General features: G+C 42.4%; 2 protein-coding genes across 3 annotated transcripts in view; one reads left to right on the forward strand and one right to left on the reverse strand.

The window, feature by feature from the left end:
* Positions 1 to 246: 246 nt before the first annotated feature.
* LOC118245352 (nuclear cap-binding protein subunit 2) lies at positions 247 to 2984 on the reverse strand. Of its 2 annotated transcripts, none has more exons than XM_035541469.2 (4): positions 2796 to 2984; positions 2513 to 2694; positions 1672 to 1810; positions 247 to 1007 (listed from the first exon to the last, which is right to left on the reverse strand). In XM_035541469.2, the coding sequence occupies exons 1-4, from the start codon at positions 2880 to 2882 to the stop codon at positions 909 to 911; spliced, it is 507 nt and encodes a 168-aa protein (XP_035397362.1). In that variant the 5' UTR covers positions 2883 to 2984; the 3' UTR covers positions 247 to 908. The 2 variants fall into 2 exon arrangements, with proteins under 2 accessions (XP_035397362.1, XP_050569327.1); XM_050713370.1 differs by having other exon boundaries at positions 2513 to 2689; positions 2796 to 2813.
* A 164-nt stretch (positions 2985 to 3148) lies between these two features.
* Positions 3149 to 15374, forward strand: part of TEX11 (testis expressed 11) — a 30771-nt gene continuing 18545 nt past the window's right edge. Inside the window, exons 1-11 of the mRNA XM_050713371.1 lie at positions 3149 to 3213; positions 3308 to 3420; positions 5426 to 5510; positions 6707 to 6786; positions 7220 to 7300; positions 7382 to 7501; positions 8351 to 8431; positions 10782 to 10867; positions 12311 to 12368; positions 13169 to 13264; positions 13832 to 13913. Coding sequence (XP_050569328.1) covers positions 3156 to 3213; positions 3308 to 3420; positions 5426 to 5510; positions 6707 to 6786; positions 7220 to 7300; positions 7382 to 7501; positions 8351 to 8431; positions 10782 to 10867; positions 12311 to 12368; positions 13169 to 13264; positions 13832 to 13913 — 940 coding nt within the window. The 5' untranslated portion in view covers positions 3149 to 3155. The remainder of the gene's footprint in view (positions 3214 to 3307; positions 3421 to 5425; positions 5511 to 6706; positions 6787 to 7219; positions 7301 to 7381; positions 7502 to 8350; positions 8432 to 10781; positions 10868 to 12310; positions 12369 to 13168; positions 13265 to 13831; positions 13914 to 15374) is intronic.

A 15374-nucleotide genomic window follows, 5' to 3' on the forward strand; every position in this document is an offset into this window, starting at 1 on the left:
TTATTCAGAGCAGCTGTACACTTTATAAGCAACTTCCTTCTGGTGTCAGCCATCAGCTATTGCAAAAACAGAAGAGGAGGAAAAGCCAGTAGCAAGAGGGAAGCCGAGAGAAATACAGTGAGACTCGCGCCCTCTTTTAGCGTCCACCTTAGTGTTTGCAAGTGACAGCAACTTTAAAATACCAACAGATGTTCCCCCCAGTTCTTGTCACAGAGCTAGTAGTTTTGATGCACAAACTGCAACAGGTACAGGACTCACTGTTTATTTAAAAAATTGAAAGAAACTTTTAACAAAACCACGCCGAACAGTGAGGATCTGAAAAGCCAGGCAGCACTGGGGGCATCATAAAGAGAAAGGCTCTGCAGGCCCTGACCAACCCAAGGGCTAGATGTGCAGGCAAGCACCTCCAAGTGGACAGTAAGACCTTGCTGCGCTTCTCTCATCCAAACAGCGATACTGCTTTGTAAGCAGATGAGGCTGTAAATTAGAAATTTGCAACTCTCGTGCAACCCCACAAGGTGCCCTGGCACTTGGAGGGCTCCAGTGGTGGCACATGCCTAAGAAGTTCCATCTGAGAGCAACCGCAGCTGCAGTCCCGACTTGGAGGAAGCCACCTGCTTAGCTGCAACGTGAAGAGTACGTCATAGCATGAGGTGTTGCCACGCTGCATTTCTTCTTACCCAGAATCCTGCAGAGCTGTCCATTTGTTTCCCTCGTTGCCCTGTATCAGCACAGAACATCTTCTCTAGCCCAGAAGGAAGGGGGAATGAACACATGTATATCCACAGTCTAAGGAGGGTCACCTTTTGTTGGAACTTGGATCTCACTCCCTACCCCAATCCAAAATGCGAGAACAGGGCTAGCTCTGGAAGGACAGAACCCTCTACGAGCTAGGACCTATGAGGCAATTAATAGACTGCAGGCTGATGATTTGCCTTCTGCATCTGAATAATCTTGCCAAAGCCACCTCTTCCCACATCGTAGTCTGTCCGGTACTCATCTCGCACCTGGGGCACAGCAATGACACAAATATTAGCATCCTGCACTGCTTGTATCCTTCAGAATCATCACCCTCTTCTTGCTCAGCTGGTGGAGAACTGAAGTTCAGATTAGAAGCACTGTGACCCACTTGAAATCTCCTCAAATAATCCACCAAAAAGGTGATGGTGGTGCAAATGACATGAGAATATGTCTGATGGCTGAGGTCCTTTTAGATACGAAGCAAAGACAACGCCAGAATATTTTAATGCCAGGCTTTGCCCCCAGAACATTTACTTCCCTCGTCCCCTCCCCACCCCCCGCAAAAAAAAAAAAAGTCTGCAAAGGAAACTTACCTTCTCACAGGACAAACTGCTGGATTCTGAGACTGGCCTAACAGATGTGCTGTCCCTCTCCATTTAAATCCTACGTGATTTTAAGAGTACTAGCTTGGAATATGGAAAATTCTACTTATACTGTCAGGAAGTTTGGAACCCTAGCCAGCAGTGGCCTTAGTTCTACTTCTAGCTCTTAACAGCAGGGAAGCATCAGTTACCAAAATCACCCAAAGTAGCTGTACTTCGTTATCAGGTCCTCATCGCCTACACTTCATTCTCCAGGAGACAAAACTAGAAAAGCTCTACACTGTCTTAGGGGGATCTGACTCAAGGTCTGAACTGGTATTGCTTTTACCTGTCCTCCCGTCTTTCCTCTTCCATACTGTCGGCCCTCCTTAAACCCTGCATCCCAGTCTGTTCGAACGATGCGGTCGTCTAGTCGTGTGCCGTTGATAAATCGCATTGCGTGTTCAGCGTCTGCTCTCGTGTAGTATCTGAAACATACTCTAAGGAAAACTACGTGTGCTATTTTGTTGGCTGCAGGGAAAAGAAAGAGAACTACTGCATTTGAGAGGCAGAAGAGCCCTGCCCTCCAGATTTTCCTACTTTGCCTGTTCTTTTCGCTGGGATCAAAAAACTGCAGTCACGTAAATCCAAGCTGAAAACAATTCCCACTCCTTCCTAAGGTTCTGAACTTTAATGTTAGTACCTGTACAGGCAAGAAATAGTTTTGGATCACTTATTCCACAAGTAGATAAAACAAACACGTTAAAGGCTTGCTAAGGGCAAGAAATCTGTATTATGCCTTTTTATACCATATGAAACTTGATTAAATGTGAGCAGGAGGCGCAGGCCTCACAGGAGAGCTTTGCAGAGACAGCTCACGGGGCAACTTGTACAAGCGTGCACCCCGTGCTTGGGAGCAGTGCCACGGACTGCTCTGCTAGCTCCTCTGGGTGCGAAGTTAAGGCGAGAAGGCGAACACGCGCTCTCAGCATTGGCCATGCACGAGCTGGGAGTCCATGCAGGTTTAGCCGGGAGTCCATGCAAGTCCCACCTAGGGCACGCAGGCGGTGGGAAGGGAGACAAGCGAATGCCTGGCAGCGGGCACTTGGCTTCCCCCCTTTGCAGGTGTGGGGCAGCTACGCTGGCTGTGGCGGCGACAGGCCGAGAGCAGGAGGGCCCCGAAAGGATACTCGACGAAGCAGAAGCCGCAGGGCGTCTTCTTGATCTTGTCCAGCCCCATGACGATGCGCTTGACGTCGCCGCACTTGGAGAAGAGCTCCTGGATCTGCTCCTCGGTGGTGTAGAAGGACAGGTTGCCCACGTACAGCGTGGAGGAGATCTTCAGGAACTTCTCCTGCAGCTTCTTGCTACCCTGCGGGCACAGCGGGCCGTCAGCGGGCACCGGGCACCCCGACCCCGACCCCGCTCCCGACCCCGTCCCCGTCCCCCCGCCGGCCCCGGTCCCGGCCGCACCCGGAAGTGCTGGTCGCGGTAGCGGCTGATCTCGCAGTAGGAGTCGCTGTTGAGGCCGCTGAGCGAGGTGTGAAGCAGCCCCGACATGGCGCCCGCGCCCCCCCCCCCGCGCCCCGGCCGCCGGGATCCTTCCAGAACCGCCGCGGCGCCCACCGACACCGCCTCACGGCCAGCGGGGCGGCCCGGCCGCCGCGCCTCCCTATTGGCTGCCGCACCTGCCGATCGGGGGAGGAAGGCGGGGCGAAGGCGGCGGACGGCCAATCGCCGCGCGGAGACACCGGCGGCGCCGCGTTCCCCCGCGGCCGTGGCGGCGGGCCCGGCGTGCAGCGCGGCGGCGGGCGGCGGGAGGGGGCGGCGCGCATGCGCGGCGCGCTGAGGGGCGGCCCCGGCATGGCGGCGCGGCGGGCGGCGGCCGAAGGTGGCGGCTGACGGGGGCCGGGGGTCGGCGCCGCCCTCCCGGCGGTGCCCGGGCGGCGGCAGCCCTCACGCCCCGCTCCCCGCCTGTCTTGCAGGGCTGCTCCGGGAGCTGCTGCGGGAGGAGGCCCCGGGGCGCATCGCCGCGCTCACCGAGGAGCTGTTCCGGGCGGCGGGGAGCCTCGGCGGGGAGGCGGGGGCCGGGCCGGAGGTAGGGCTCCGGCCCTGCAGCCTCCGGCTTCCCGGCGTTGGGTTTTAGTGCGGCGAAACTGGGGCCTGTCGGCGTGCGAGCGAAGCAGTTCGGGCCTCCCGTCCCGTAACCCGGCAGGGCGAACGTCCCAAATAAAGCAGAAAGCGTTAACGTGAAAAGTTACCGCGGTCTCAGTGCTAGCGCTTCGGTTTTCCACTCGTGCCTCGCTACGTTGCCGTACGAAAACGCAAGTGGCAGAGCGTTGCTGCACATGAATTAGGTGGGGGATCGGCAGAGGTCCTTCCCGGCCCTTACCCTGACGGGGAACAGCAGGTCCCGGAGGAAGAAAAACGAGCACACACGTTTTTACCTGCCTGGTAAACCCAGCAGAGTGGGAGGCATTCTTTTTCATACATTACACAAGTGAATTAGGTCGTTGCTTATAATAATGTTAGGGCTTTTCTTTGTAGGCCTTCTAGAGGACTTTTATGAGTGGTAAACATCTACTTTACAAGGTCTTTTGCTAAAAGAAATCAATGAGAAACATGCTAATCTGGAATAAAGACAAGGCCAGCTGAGGTATTGCCCAAACATTTCTTCCAAAATTATATTTCGAAGTGAGATTTAGTTCACAGTGGTTATCCTTGAAGGAAGACTGATTTTGAAAGTCCTGAATTTGTGACAAAGGGCAGGATAGGTTAGTGTGTGTCACAATAGGAAATATTTCTAGTGCTGTCTGTAAAGAAGTACAGGAGCATAAAACTGGTATCCTTTGGTTCTTCCTGTTGCGCTAAACGAGTTTTAAAGAAAGGAGAAATTAATTTGTAGTCTGATCTCTTAAATGAAAGGGTCCGTAACATTTTTCCCAGTTAAGCAAGAACATATTTGTAGCCAACATCTCTTCTGGAAACTATGATTTGAGTGATGGAAAATACACTACCCTTCAAGATGGGTCGTTAAAAGAGCTTATTGCGTTTATGCAAGATTGCATCATCTTTTAAACAAGAATATCTAGGCAGGAGCCTTTGCTCTTTGTTTGCTGATATCAGAAATTTCCCAGCGTAGGTGCTTAAAGTAATTAAACGTAACATTCTATAGGCAAAAGAGGTGAAGTCTTACTATAGATGCACTTCCCAACCTGATATAATTTTACAGCTCTTTTCCAGTCCCTTCTAATTTTTCAACATCTGTTCAAAGCATACATAATGTATTCTGAAAGCTGCCAGTGAATCAGTTGTGTTGGACGTGCCGATGTGCTGTTGCACAAATTTTTTTATGTGCGAGTGTTTTTGAGAAAACTTCATCCCAGATGGATAGGGTAAGTCAGGTCATGTTTTGCGAAGTTTGGAAAAGGACTTGACAGAAACATATGTTAGGATATTTCAGTAATTTGACAGATTAATGGGATTTGTTTAGGAACATGCTTGAATGTTTCTGAAGTCCACCACTTCACACACACAACTTGCTGTTTTGTGTAATTTCTAATTGGAGCTGAAGGCACTGACGGCTGACGTGACATATATGCGTGTACTGCTATGGGTCTTATGATTCCTTAGTTCTTTTTAGTTTCAGGTCATGTCAGCCTTTGATTTGCAGCCATGTTCTTTCTTAACTTCATCTTAGAAACGCTCTCAAATTTTTAGATGTGAAACAGTCTTTTAGAAGACTGAGTATATCTTATGAAATGGCGAGGATATGTGATTCCTGCCAACTGCTTATCAGTTTTCTGGAATATGTGTTGTGTAGAAAAGAATGATCCAAACTTTTAGCCGAAGAAAGACTGGGTGGTCCGCTCAGCGTGCCTGTTTTGGGGTCGCTATCCCAGCTCTCCCTGTGGAGGTGGTCAGTTCACGTTAACAGCTTCACAGAAAACTCAGGCCTTTGACTCCGGTGTCAAAGGCGGTTGCACAAACATGGACAGATCATTAACATGATGAGCACGAAAGGAGGTTCCTTTTCCAGCAGTAAATTTCAAAGCGATCCAAATCTAGGACAAAATTAAATCTAATAGAATTTTCCTCCTCAGGTTGAAGAAGGTGCAATAAGCCTGTGGAACTGGGCTGTGACCAAACACATGGGTTCTGTCATCAATGACGAGCAAAGAGCTAAACGTACGTATGGGTTCCGTTCCTTGCTAAACGCGTTTGTGTGTCGCAGCATGAAAAGGAAAAGCTCTTTGCTGACAGGTATATGTGCAGTGCTGTAGATTTGTGTGGATATTTGCAGATAGGATACAGACAGAGGAAACTACAGCTAGGCTTACATAAACAGTTCAGGAAGGATCACTCTGGTGTAATGGTGATCTTCTAGTGACACAGAATCAGGATAGGCATTTTTACCACTCCCCCTTCTGTGCCAGAGCATCAGTAAAACAGTGGTGTAGCCAAAGGAAACTGTAGTTCGCCTTCTAATGCTATGTTTTTAATCTGAGAGTGTATGGAAATAAAACTGATGTAAATTTTAGACTGTTGGTCAGTTAATTTATAAAAAGTGAGACTGTTTTTTAACATAGCTATCTCACTAATGTTTACAGAAAAAATCTAAATTCTTCTTTTGACTCCCCTGCCTCAGCTAGGCATACAGCTGGTAGGTTTGCTTAGAGCCAGAAGCAGGGCTGGGGGAAATCAGAAGTGAGTTTTTGGTCTTCTCTGTCATCCAGTTCCTTATGTGGTTCTGCAGGATTGCAATATCTGGCCTACATTTTTGTCTTGAGGGATTATAGTCAAAATTATGTACACTTTGCATCATCTAAGTGATGTCAGGTGAAGGGAAAAGGGTAAGTTTACACAAAATAAGTAATAATTATTGTAGCGTAATGTTCTCAGATCTTATATCACAGCTGAAGGGCCAGGGAGAGGCTATTTAAAATATATTAAGTGGTGTCTTTTCTATCCCTGATGTTTAAGAAAGGCCAGAAAATATTTTTGCTTTTTACTTTGAAAATGTAAAGATTATTAAACTTGATTTCCCTATTTTGCTGAAGGCTATTCTGAGGCACTCAAGACATGTTACTGTGAGCACCTGTAATGTAATTAAGTCTTTGAATGCTGTGTCTTTAACTTAGGTATTTAATAGGTTTAATAGGTATTTTGAGGAGAATATCATTTTTTTTCCTTGATGCCTAAAAGGTAGTTGTAAGGAGCTTGGCTAAAATTCAGACTGCTTTGACTACTGAAGCTTTCAAATTTTTCTCTCCTGCAATTTTAAATGGTAAACCATCTTTTGGATATGGCAGGGCCTGACTTTCTTAAGAAAAAAAAAAGACAAAAGGAAACTTAAGAATATATTATACATTGTTTTCTTGCAGTGCGATTTGTTGCTTGTAGACTGGTGTGCCTTTGTGAAGGCAGTGATCCTCCGGAGGGGACTATTCGAAGACAGATTTTGGTAAGGCTGATGGCAGCTAAGCAGTGACATACAGTTGATCACCAACGAAAACCTTACAAACTTATTACTATTGCTTTGGAAAGTGAGTGAAATAAGCCCGTAATTCTGGGGAGTGTGCATGTTGAAGGTGGGCCCGTATCACAGGCATACCTTGCTGAGTTAGCGCAGTTAGCATCACATCTTTGTCATACGTTAAAATGTTCTGAGAGCAGCATTATTTTGATATCTTACAGTATTGTGTAGTAGGGCACTGTAAGTCTTACGCTGCATCTAGGTGCTATGGAGTTAACTCAGATGTGAGGCACTTGTCACAAATTAAAGAGCTGAAATACCTCACTCCTACATAAGATATGTGCATTAACAACAAGAAATTTAACACTGCTTCTTTGAAGTGACTAAATTGTCACAAAGCACACATCATTTTCTCTTTCAGATGTCAATGAAAACTGGTAAAGGATGGATAGATATTGGAAAAGCTGATCTTGCTGATGAATTTCTAGAGATTGCCTTGAACGTAAGTTCTTTTCTGTTCTGGTTTCTTATAAACACACCTGTTTGTAAGTTCCATGGGTGATGCTTAAGCTTTGTTTTCCAGAGCATAGAAAAACTGTACACAAAGTTACGTAAGGGGAGCGATGGTGAAGCAGATATTCATGTGCACAAAGCTGATGTGGAGAAGGACCTCTTCAAAGTGCTCTCTTATCAGGCTGAATCAGTATGTGTTCTTCCCAGCTTTCTTTATAAGTCACCAGGGGGTACAAAGGAAACTCTGACCCGTTTATTAGATGTATGAATGCTTGGCACTGAGGACTTGCTGAAGGATATATTTCCTTTGCTTAGATGTAAGATATCAGACGTGATGTTTGCATTCAGTGTTGCAATAATTTGATGATTTTTAATTTGCCTGGTTTATCGCAGTCATTTCTGCCGTGTTGTTTATATCTTCTAGTTCAGATTTGTTGCTCTGTGATTTGGCTAGCATGAGTGTTTATACAACAAACAGCTGCCCTTCTGAGTCATAAATGTTTCAGTTCCAAAGGTGTCTTGTGCTTCCTGAACAAAGGGGAGCCTGGGTCCCCAAAACTGCGTTTGTGCCATATGTACACAGCAAGACTTGTCACTTCAGAATGCTCGTCAAATTTGCAGCTGGGCTGATTGAAAAGTGCTTCCCTAAGCAGACCAAAACAGTGGCCAAAATTTTTCATTTAGCTTCTAGTTGATAATGGAGACAGAGAGAGAACCCCACGTTACTGGAGAGGTGTTTTAAGATTTGCTAGTTTGTTACGTCACCTAACATCTGAATGATTTGGTACCATCTATCTGCCCCTTTCACACTGCGGCTGGACAGCAGGGTACTTCTGGATGTCTTTGTCATCTGGCAGTATATAGAAATAAACAGAACTATTGTAGCACTATAAGGACAGATATCTAATCCCAAATTTAGCTTTAGTGAACGTGAAAAATGTATGCAAATCCAAGTCTTTTTTAGAGATTGGTCTTTTAATGAATTTTAGAGGCAAGCAAGGCACTTACAGTCTGTTGGCATGTTCTACTGCTTTCTTAGGCAGTTGCTCAAGGGGATTTTCAGAAAGCAGTGATGTGTGTGCAGCGCTGTAAAGATATGTTGATGAAGTTGCCAAAAGAGGTTAGTGAAATCATACCTTCTTTATCATTCCAAAGTTTGAAAATCTGCTTTCCTATCTATATGTTAACGAGTGGCATATGCCATATAAAATTTTGAAAAATACTTTGAGAACTCTTCGTATGTGTTCTGTGTTTTTCTGCTTCTCTGAGATTTCCTTGCTACATATTTTGCATGAAAGCAGCAGTTTTTTTTCCTTCAAAGTTCAGTATTTTTTTCTTTTTTTGCTCATAGTTTATCATTTGAAATAGAATGATAAACTCTTTCTAAAGAATGAGTGAAAACAAATCATCAAGAAAGGCAAAAAGATTTCTATATTGAATATGCCACCTACTCTTCTGCAGAAACAGCTGCACTTTACATCTTGTTCTTCTCTGTTGCTTCTTCCCTTTTATGTGTGAACTTTTGTCTGGAGACAGGTGGGACAAGACAAGAGCTGAGCTTCTAGGCTTTTCATATGCAAGTTAGTACTAAAATCTTCATCTTCATGAAGCTGTAAAGCTATGAATGGCTGTTTCCCATTGTACTAAACTGTTTTTTGTAGTTTTTATTTTACAGAACAATGTCCAAAGAAAACAAACTTTGACATATGCAGACTAGTCCTTTGTTTGCAAAGATAAAAGGCTAATATGTTTGTGTCAGAATAAGCTTCCCCACATTCATTTTCATTTGCTTATTTTAATTTTTTCCCAACCTTTAGGATTTTTTTTTGTACATTTAGGAAACATTTTGTTCTTGTCTCTGTGGTACAGGTAATAAAATCCAAAGGGATAGATGTGAGTTCTGAAACAGAAATATGGCACTGTTTATGTTGCAGTTGGTTAGAGGTTTTTTTTTTTTTTTTGTGATCTGTGTGCAGAGCATCTGAGTGACTAAGTCAGCTGTGGGGGTCTAACTTTCATTTCAATTATAAGAGCAGCTTCTCACTGTTTGATTTGTTAAAGATGCTCACTAAGATCTTTATGTTTCTGATTCTCATTTCATTTTGAATGAATTTCATGCTTTCCATTTTAACTCCTCTATTAAATAATATTAAACCTCTCACGGTGAAGGCTCTTCAGAAACCATGAGCACTGATGCAGACAAGGAAGAGGTTTCTGATCACGAGAGATACAATTCACCTCTGGTTTAAAGAGGGGTATTTAAACAACGAGAAAAAAAGAAAGCACTAGCAATTGCTCTGAGTGACTTTGGAATTTTTGACCACTAGGTAGTTGTCACTCCTTAACTCTTCCAGAATTGCATCCTACCAGAGAGCACTTGCGGAGTACCACATGGAGGTTGTTGCATTATCTTAATGGATGATACCACAAATCAGCTGGAGAGGATTTGCAGTTTGTGGGTCATCAGTGGTCTTATGAACCACAATGGGGAGCTGTAGCCCTACAGGGTGAAGTGCTAGAGTTGTTCCAAACACTTAGTGTTCAGCGTGATGCTAGGCATATGGGAATATTTAGGATTATGCTTGATGCCTGGAACACATTCATTCATTGAAATAGTATTTTAAATATGGGAGTGATTTTTTATTTTTTTTTTTGTTCATCTATACTGAATTTGCACTTTTGTGTCTGGATGGCAGTGAGATTAAAAAAAAAATGTTCAAAGCAAAATGTTCTGTGTCTCTCGTTCTTGCCTGAGGACTTGAAGTCCCTTGCAAGAGACACTTCTTGTACTTGGAGAAGAAAGTTACTCCAGTGGCAAAATGAATGCAAATATTAGTGGTCTGTTAGCATTTAAAACAGCTTTTTGTCTCCCTTTGGACAGCATTAGACAGTTGCAAATAATTGCAATGGGAAGACAAGTTGTTATGAAGAGATACTGTCAGGGCTGACTGATAAAGCAGAAAGCAACAATATTCTGAATAATCAAGCATTCAAAAATATATTTCTCCTCACATTGGTAGTGTGGATCGTCCTTTTATAATGCAAAGGAGACGTGCTGGGAAAAAGCCTACCGTGCAAGAGGTGGAGTCCTATTCACTTAACTATGTAAAACTCTTTAAAAATGAATTTGTAATATGCCATTTTTTCTTCTTAGGTTTTATTTTTTTTGTAGTTTACTGTGCACAGTTCTAGTGCTTTCAGGTTGGTTTCTTGAGGAACTATTCTACTTTGTGTGTTTGAAGAATTCCCCTGTTTTGCATGTCCCAGACTGGTTAATATTGCTGCACTTTCCCACGGAACAATACAATTTGATGCTACTCATGTTCAATACCTCCTCAAATACGGTCAGAAGTGATAATTCTAGACCTGTCTTTAAAGTAAAAAGCACTTTAAAGAACCAGAGACTGGGTGCCGTAGATGTATTGGTGTTTCTACAAGAACGTTATACAAGCAGGAGTCTTTTATTACAGACCTGTTACCTGGCAATCCTCTGTTACAACTTTGGGGTGGAAACCTATGAACGGAAGAAGTATGAACAGAGCTCCTTTTGGCTCAGGTAATGTGCAAAGGGAAACAAAATAATATCCTACTTTTCAAATGGAAAAATCTGTGTGAAGGAGAGGGGGAAGCAAGGAAAAATAGATGTTTAATTGAAAAAATGAGAACACAAGTTTTTAACTGAACCATGCTGGCTGAGCAAATACTGACTTAGTGACTGTCTTGCTTACAAATGCTGTTGCCTAGCATTTATGTCTGTTTTCCACACTGATTTTCATGTCATTAAAATGAAAACCTTTCCATGTAGAAGTCATATCCATGGTTCTCATCCATTCTCTCCCTAACTCTTCTTCCAAAGAGATTACTTTAATGATGAGGCTGTTCCCAGCTCCTGTGCCATTTATAAACAATATTGAAGAAATCTGAAAACTTCAGAAAAGCGTAGAGGAATTCTTCTGGCCAGTTTTAAATGGATGTGTTTTAATCAGTATTTGAATTTCTCAGAAAGGAGGTGCTTCATTGACAGCAGTTCCTTGACTGATGAAAGACACAACCACCAAGGTGAAAAACGAATAGTTTGAGATGGTTTAGGTAGGATCCAAATAAGCAATGTGTTATTGCTAGGGAAGAAAATATTTAGGCTATTGGGAAGAGTATCCTCATGCCAAGGTCACAGACTGAGCTCAGAAAATTTGCTTTTATTTCTTGTTCTTTTTGTTTTAAATTCTCTGAAGAAAACAAATCACAGCACATCTAATTCAGAATAGTTATGGTCACATGCTATCAAAGAATTTTTAGAAGCGCTTAGAATTAATTAAAGCTGGTGCTTTGTTGATTATTTTATATTTTGTTCTTGTGGAAAATTAAATACTGAGTCCTGATGGCAAAATCTGAGGAGGAAATAAACCTTTGCCAAGTGCAAATACTTATCTGGATATAGCAATTTAGCTCCATCTAGTGGGTTAAGATTTCCCTGTACTGAGAGTGTATTATATTAGGAAACAAATGTCTGGTTATTCTGTTTTTCTTTTAAAAAGTTATTCCTCTGCACTGTTTGCCATCAGATCTGGTTTTGTGGACTCGGCGCATTTTCTCTGGGTGGTCCTTTGTGCTGTCATTTAACTTTCAGGAAAAGAATGATGAATCATGACTCCCAGGTGTCTGTTCTTGTGCTGTGATCTTGAGGCTGGGTCAATTGTAACTTCTGTGTATGACTGTATTATATGTCAGGTGAGAACAAGAACAGTGACTGGTTAAAATGCCTTCAGTTAAAACTGATAAAGCCTACTAAGATGTTTGAATTGAAGATGTTACAGAATGTGGTGCACTAGGTTGATGGAAGTGGGAGAGTACAATTTTTGATATGAGGCTTTAGGAAGAAAAAATCTTTTGTTCTCTAGTTAAGAAGTGGGGTAGGATAGGAATGTGGTACATACCAGAAACCTGGCTGAATTTATCTCTGTCATCCCATGTAATTTTAACTTTTCCTTATCATTGGTAGCCAGAGTTATGATATTGGGAAGATGGACATGAAATATTCTGTTGGCAAAGAAATGCGGGTAAGAAAAAGAGAAATTGCTGTTTACACACAGGAGGATTTTGTTAACCTGACTCCACTGCTTCTGCTATGCCAAAACTGACCAGTGATTGATTCTCTGGCCTCCTTTTTAGTACTGTTTGCTATGAAGTTTGGCAAAGTTGCAAATCCACTTTCTATGAGCATTATAGCAAGAGTTGAGTCACTGATGAGTGCCCTTAATCACATTTGAATCTACCATTTCACAGAAATTTAATTTTGGGAAATAAGACTCAGACTGAGAGGCCATCTCTTCTTCCCTCCTTCCTATTCTTTCAAGGCATCGTTAGGTATAGCTGTGTCATTTCTGAGAGATGTTTGTCTGTCTCGTAGGCCTATTACTCCTAATACTACCGACAGTGGATATAGAGATTTTATTCTCTTCCCCTTTATATAAATCATTTGCATATTTGCAGGCCGCGGTCACGATGTCTTTGTGTTTCTCTCAGTGAAGTAGATAGCCCCTGTTCCTTCACTTCTTTCTGTTTTTCCAGGTCTCTGCATTTCCCTATTACTGTTCTGTTCTCTGAACGCTCGAGCTGATTCATGTGCTGTGCGGATTGCAGTGCTGAAGACCAGACACAGCACTCCGACTCAGGCTCTGGAGCTGAGCAGTCACTTCATATGTCTGATCTCAGACAGGCATTCTCTTCACTCAGAGAGCTTTACTTTTTGTGGCCTTAAAATTTAAGTCTTTTGTGTTGATATGTGTGGTCATGTGTGCTTTTTTTCCCCCCCACTATGCAGATAGGATTTAAACTTCTAGTTTATTTTTCTTTCCAGGCTAAGGTGCTGCGATTGTTAGCTACAGCCTATTTTGAGTGGGATTGTAAGCAGTATCTTGACAAGGCATTGAAGTCTATAAGCTTGGCAAATGAGGTAGTAATGTGCAATTATATTTATGTGTGCAATAACTGAAACTCAAGCATTTACTAATGTAATAATGTAGACCACGTTAATCATTGGTGAAAGTGACTTGGATTAATTTTTTGCTTCTCTCTCTTCGGGTTACTTAGAGTAACTTAAATTTAAAAACATTGTTTGTCTTTGGTTGACTGTTTTAAAATTTCCATTATTTGTTTCATTCAAAAGAAATTCAAAATATAAAATCCTATTTTAAGTGAAAGTTCAAGGTCACTTTTTTACATGCTGATAGGGCTTTCAGACAGATGATAACGCACGTGCTGGTGAGATCAGGGTAAATGGTAGTATAAACCGTTGCACCCAAGCCCTTTGCAGCTTTTATTGTATTTACCTTCACAAAACTTTTTGAGGTGTAAGAGTGTTCTTGTCATCATTGTTTGATAGTTTATATTTTGATAATAAAATGGAATTGAAGAATGCTGTGGAGTGTATGTGGTTTTGTGTTATGAATGTGTTGTACTCTCACAGAATCTGTATTCTACAAACAGTTGTCCAAGTAATGGAGTGTTTTTCATTGTGCAGGAGAATTTGCATCCAGCAGGGTTTTTTTTGAAAGTTAAAATTCTTCTTAAAAGTGGAGCATCAGATGAAGAGATCAACTCAGGTATTACAGTTCTGTTTATGTTTCACGGTAAGGTCATACTACTCCATATCCAAGAAGACAGCCTGAGTAGTGCATTGGAGAGAGGAAAAAAGAGAAAAGAGCCAAACCTTTCTTGTGTGTTTTAGAGGAATCTTCATTAGCCACATGTAACAATTCTGGTTTGGTGTGTGGGCCGTAGAAGTCAGCATTAGAGGACAATATAATAATTAAATTATAATTAAACGTGATTTTATTTTGTTGAGAGCTTAAATATACTTGCTGGAAATAGGGAAAGGGGAAGGCTGAAGCCTGTTAGAATGAAGGCAGCAGTAATACAGCAATGTAAGAGGATGGCTGATTTTAGTCATATGCCTAAGGTTATTTAGAAAGGATGAAGTTGGGTTGTATCTCATGCACTCAGCATAGAAGAAGGGCTTGTGAAACATTGCTGTTCTGTGTGTTATGTTGCACGTTTTGGCCAAGAGACATCGAGTGCTGATCAATGTGTTGGTGTAAGTGTGTTTTACCAGAGTTTACTTGGTTTATAAAGGACATACTAACTCTTCTTATTCATCAAATTTGTAATTTGAATAGAACTGATTTTTCTGTTGGCACTAGAAGAGGAGAAAGTTTTCAGGGGAAGTTTTAGTATAAAAAGGTTAATGTATCAGGAAAATATTATTTACATCAATAATGGCATCTTAACGAGGAGGGGCTTAGTTCTCTTTATGCTTAGAAAGTATCAGATACATAACAAATACTCTGAGAAATAAATGTACAATGAAATAAGGAATTTCTTGCAGAAAGCTGGATGATTTGACTGCTGCCAGACTAACAGGAAAGGAAACTCCACTTGAGATGGCTCCTGGTGAATTTCAGCCAGCTTCCAAGTAGACAGTTATTCAAAACTTACCATCGGAATAGCTGGTTTCTGTTCTACAATCTGAATTGTGAAGCCATAGCGTTGCCTATCAAAACACACACTGCTTATAGCATGTTACTGCTTATAGCAATGGCATGAAGATTCCAGTCAATTTTTCAAGCAACTTATAAATAAGTGGCTGTCTGTCTTCTGTTGGATGGCTGGCCAAAGAGTATTGTGTCTATGTACTGCAACTCCCGTTTCCTTTGAATGAAGGTTCCTGCTAGGTTTTAGGCATTTGACTAAAATCTTGTATTGTGCTCTTGTACACAGCTGCCGTAGAAGTGCTTTCTTTAACAACTGTTACAGTCACGTTACATTACTAGTGTGTTCATTCTCTTATCTCATACAAGCTATGAATGTATAAATCTTGTTATTAAACCATCCGGCACAGTTTGGCAATTTTTAAACTTTATCTGAGTGTTCTAAAACTGATACCTACTTATCAGCACGAGTAAATTCAATGTTTTCCTGTCTGTCTAAGACTGGTGATGCTAAAGACCATTAGGCTTAAGTAGTTTCCATTGCACTGCCATGCCACCACACAGCCTGAGTTCTGT

The sequence above is a fragment of the Cygnus atratus genome, chromosome 13 (genome assembly GCF_013377495.2).
Source record: "Cygnus atratus isolate AKBS03 ecotype Queensland, Australia chromosome 13, CAtr_DNAZoo_HiC_assembly, whole genome shotgun sequence".
Lineage (NCBI taxonomy): Eukaryota > Metazoa > Chordata > Aves > Anseriformes > Anatidae > Cygnus > Cygnus atratus.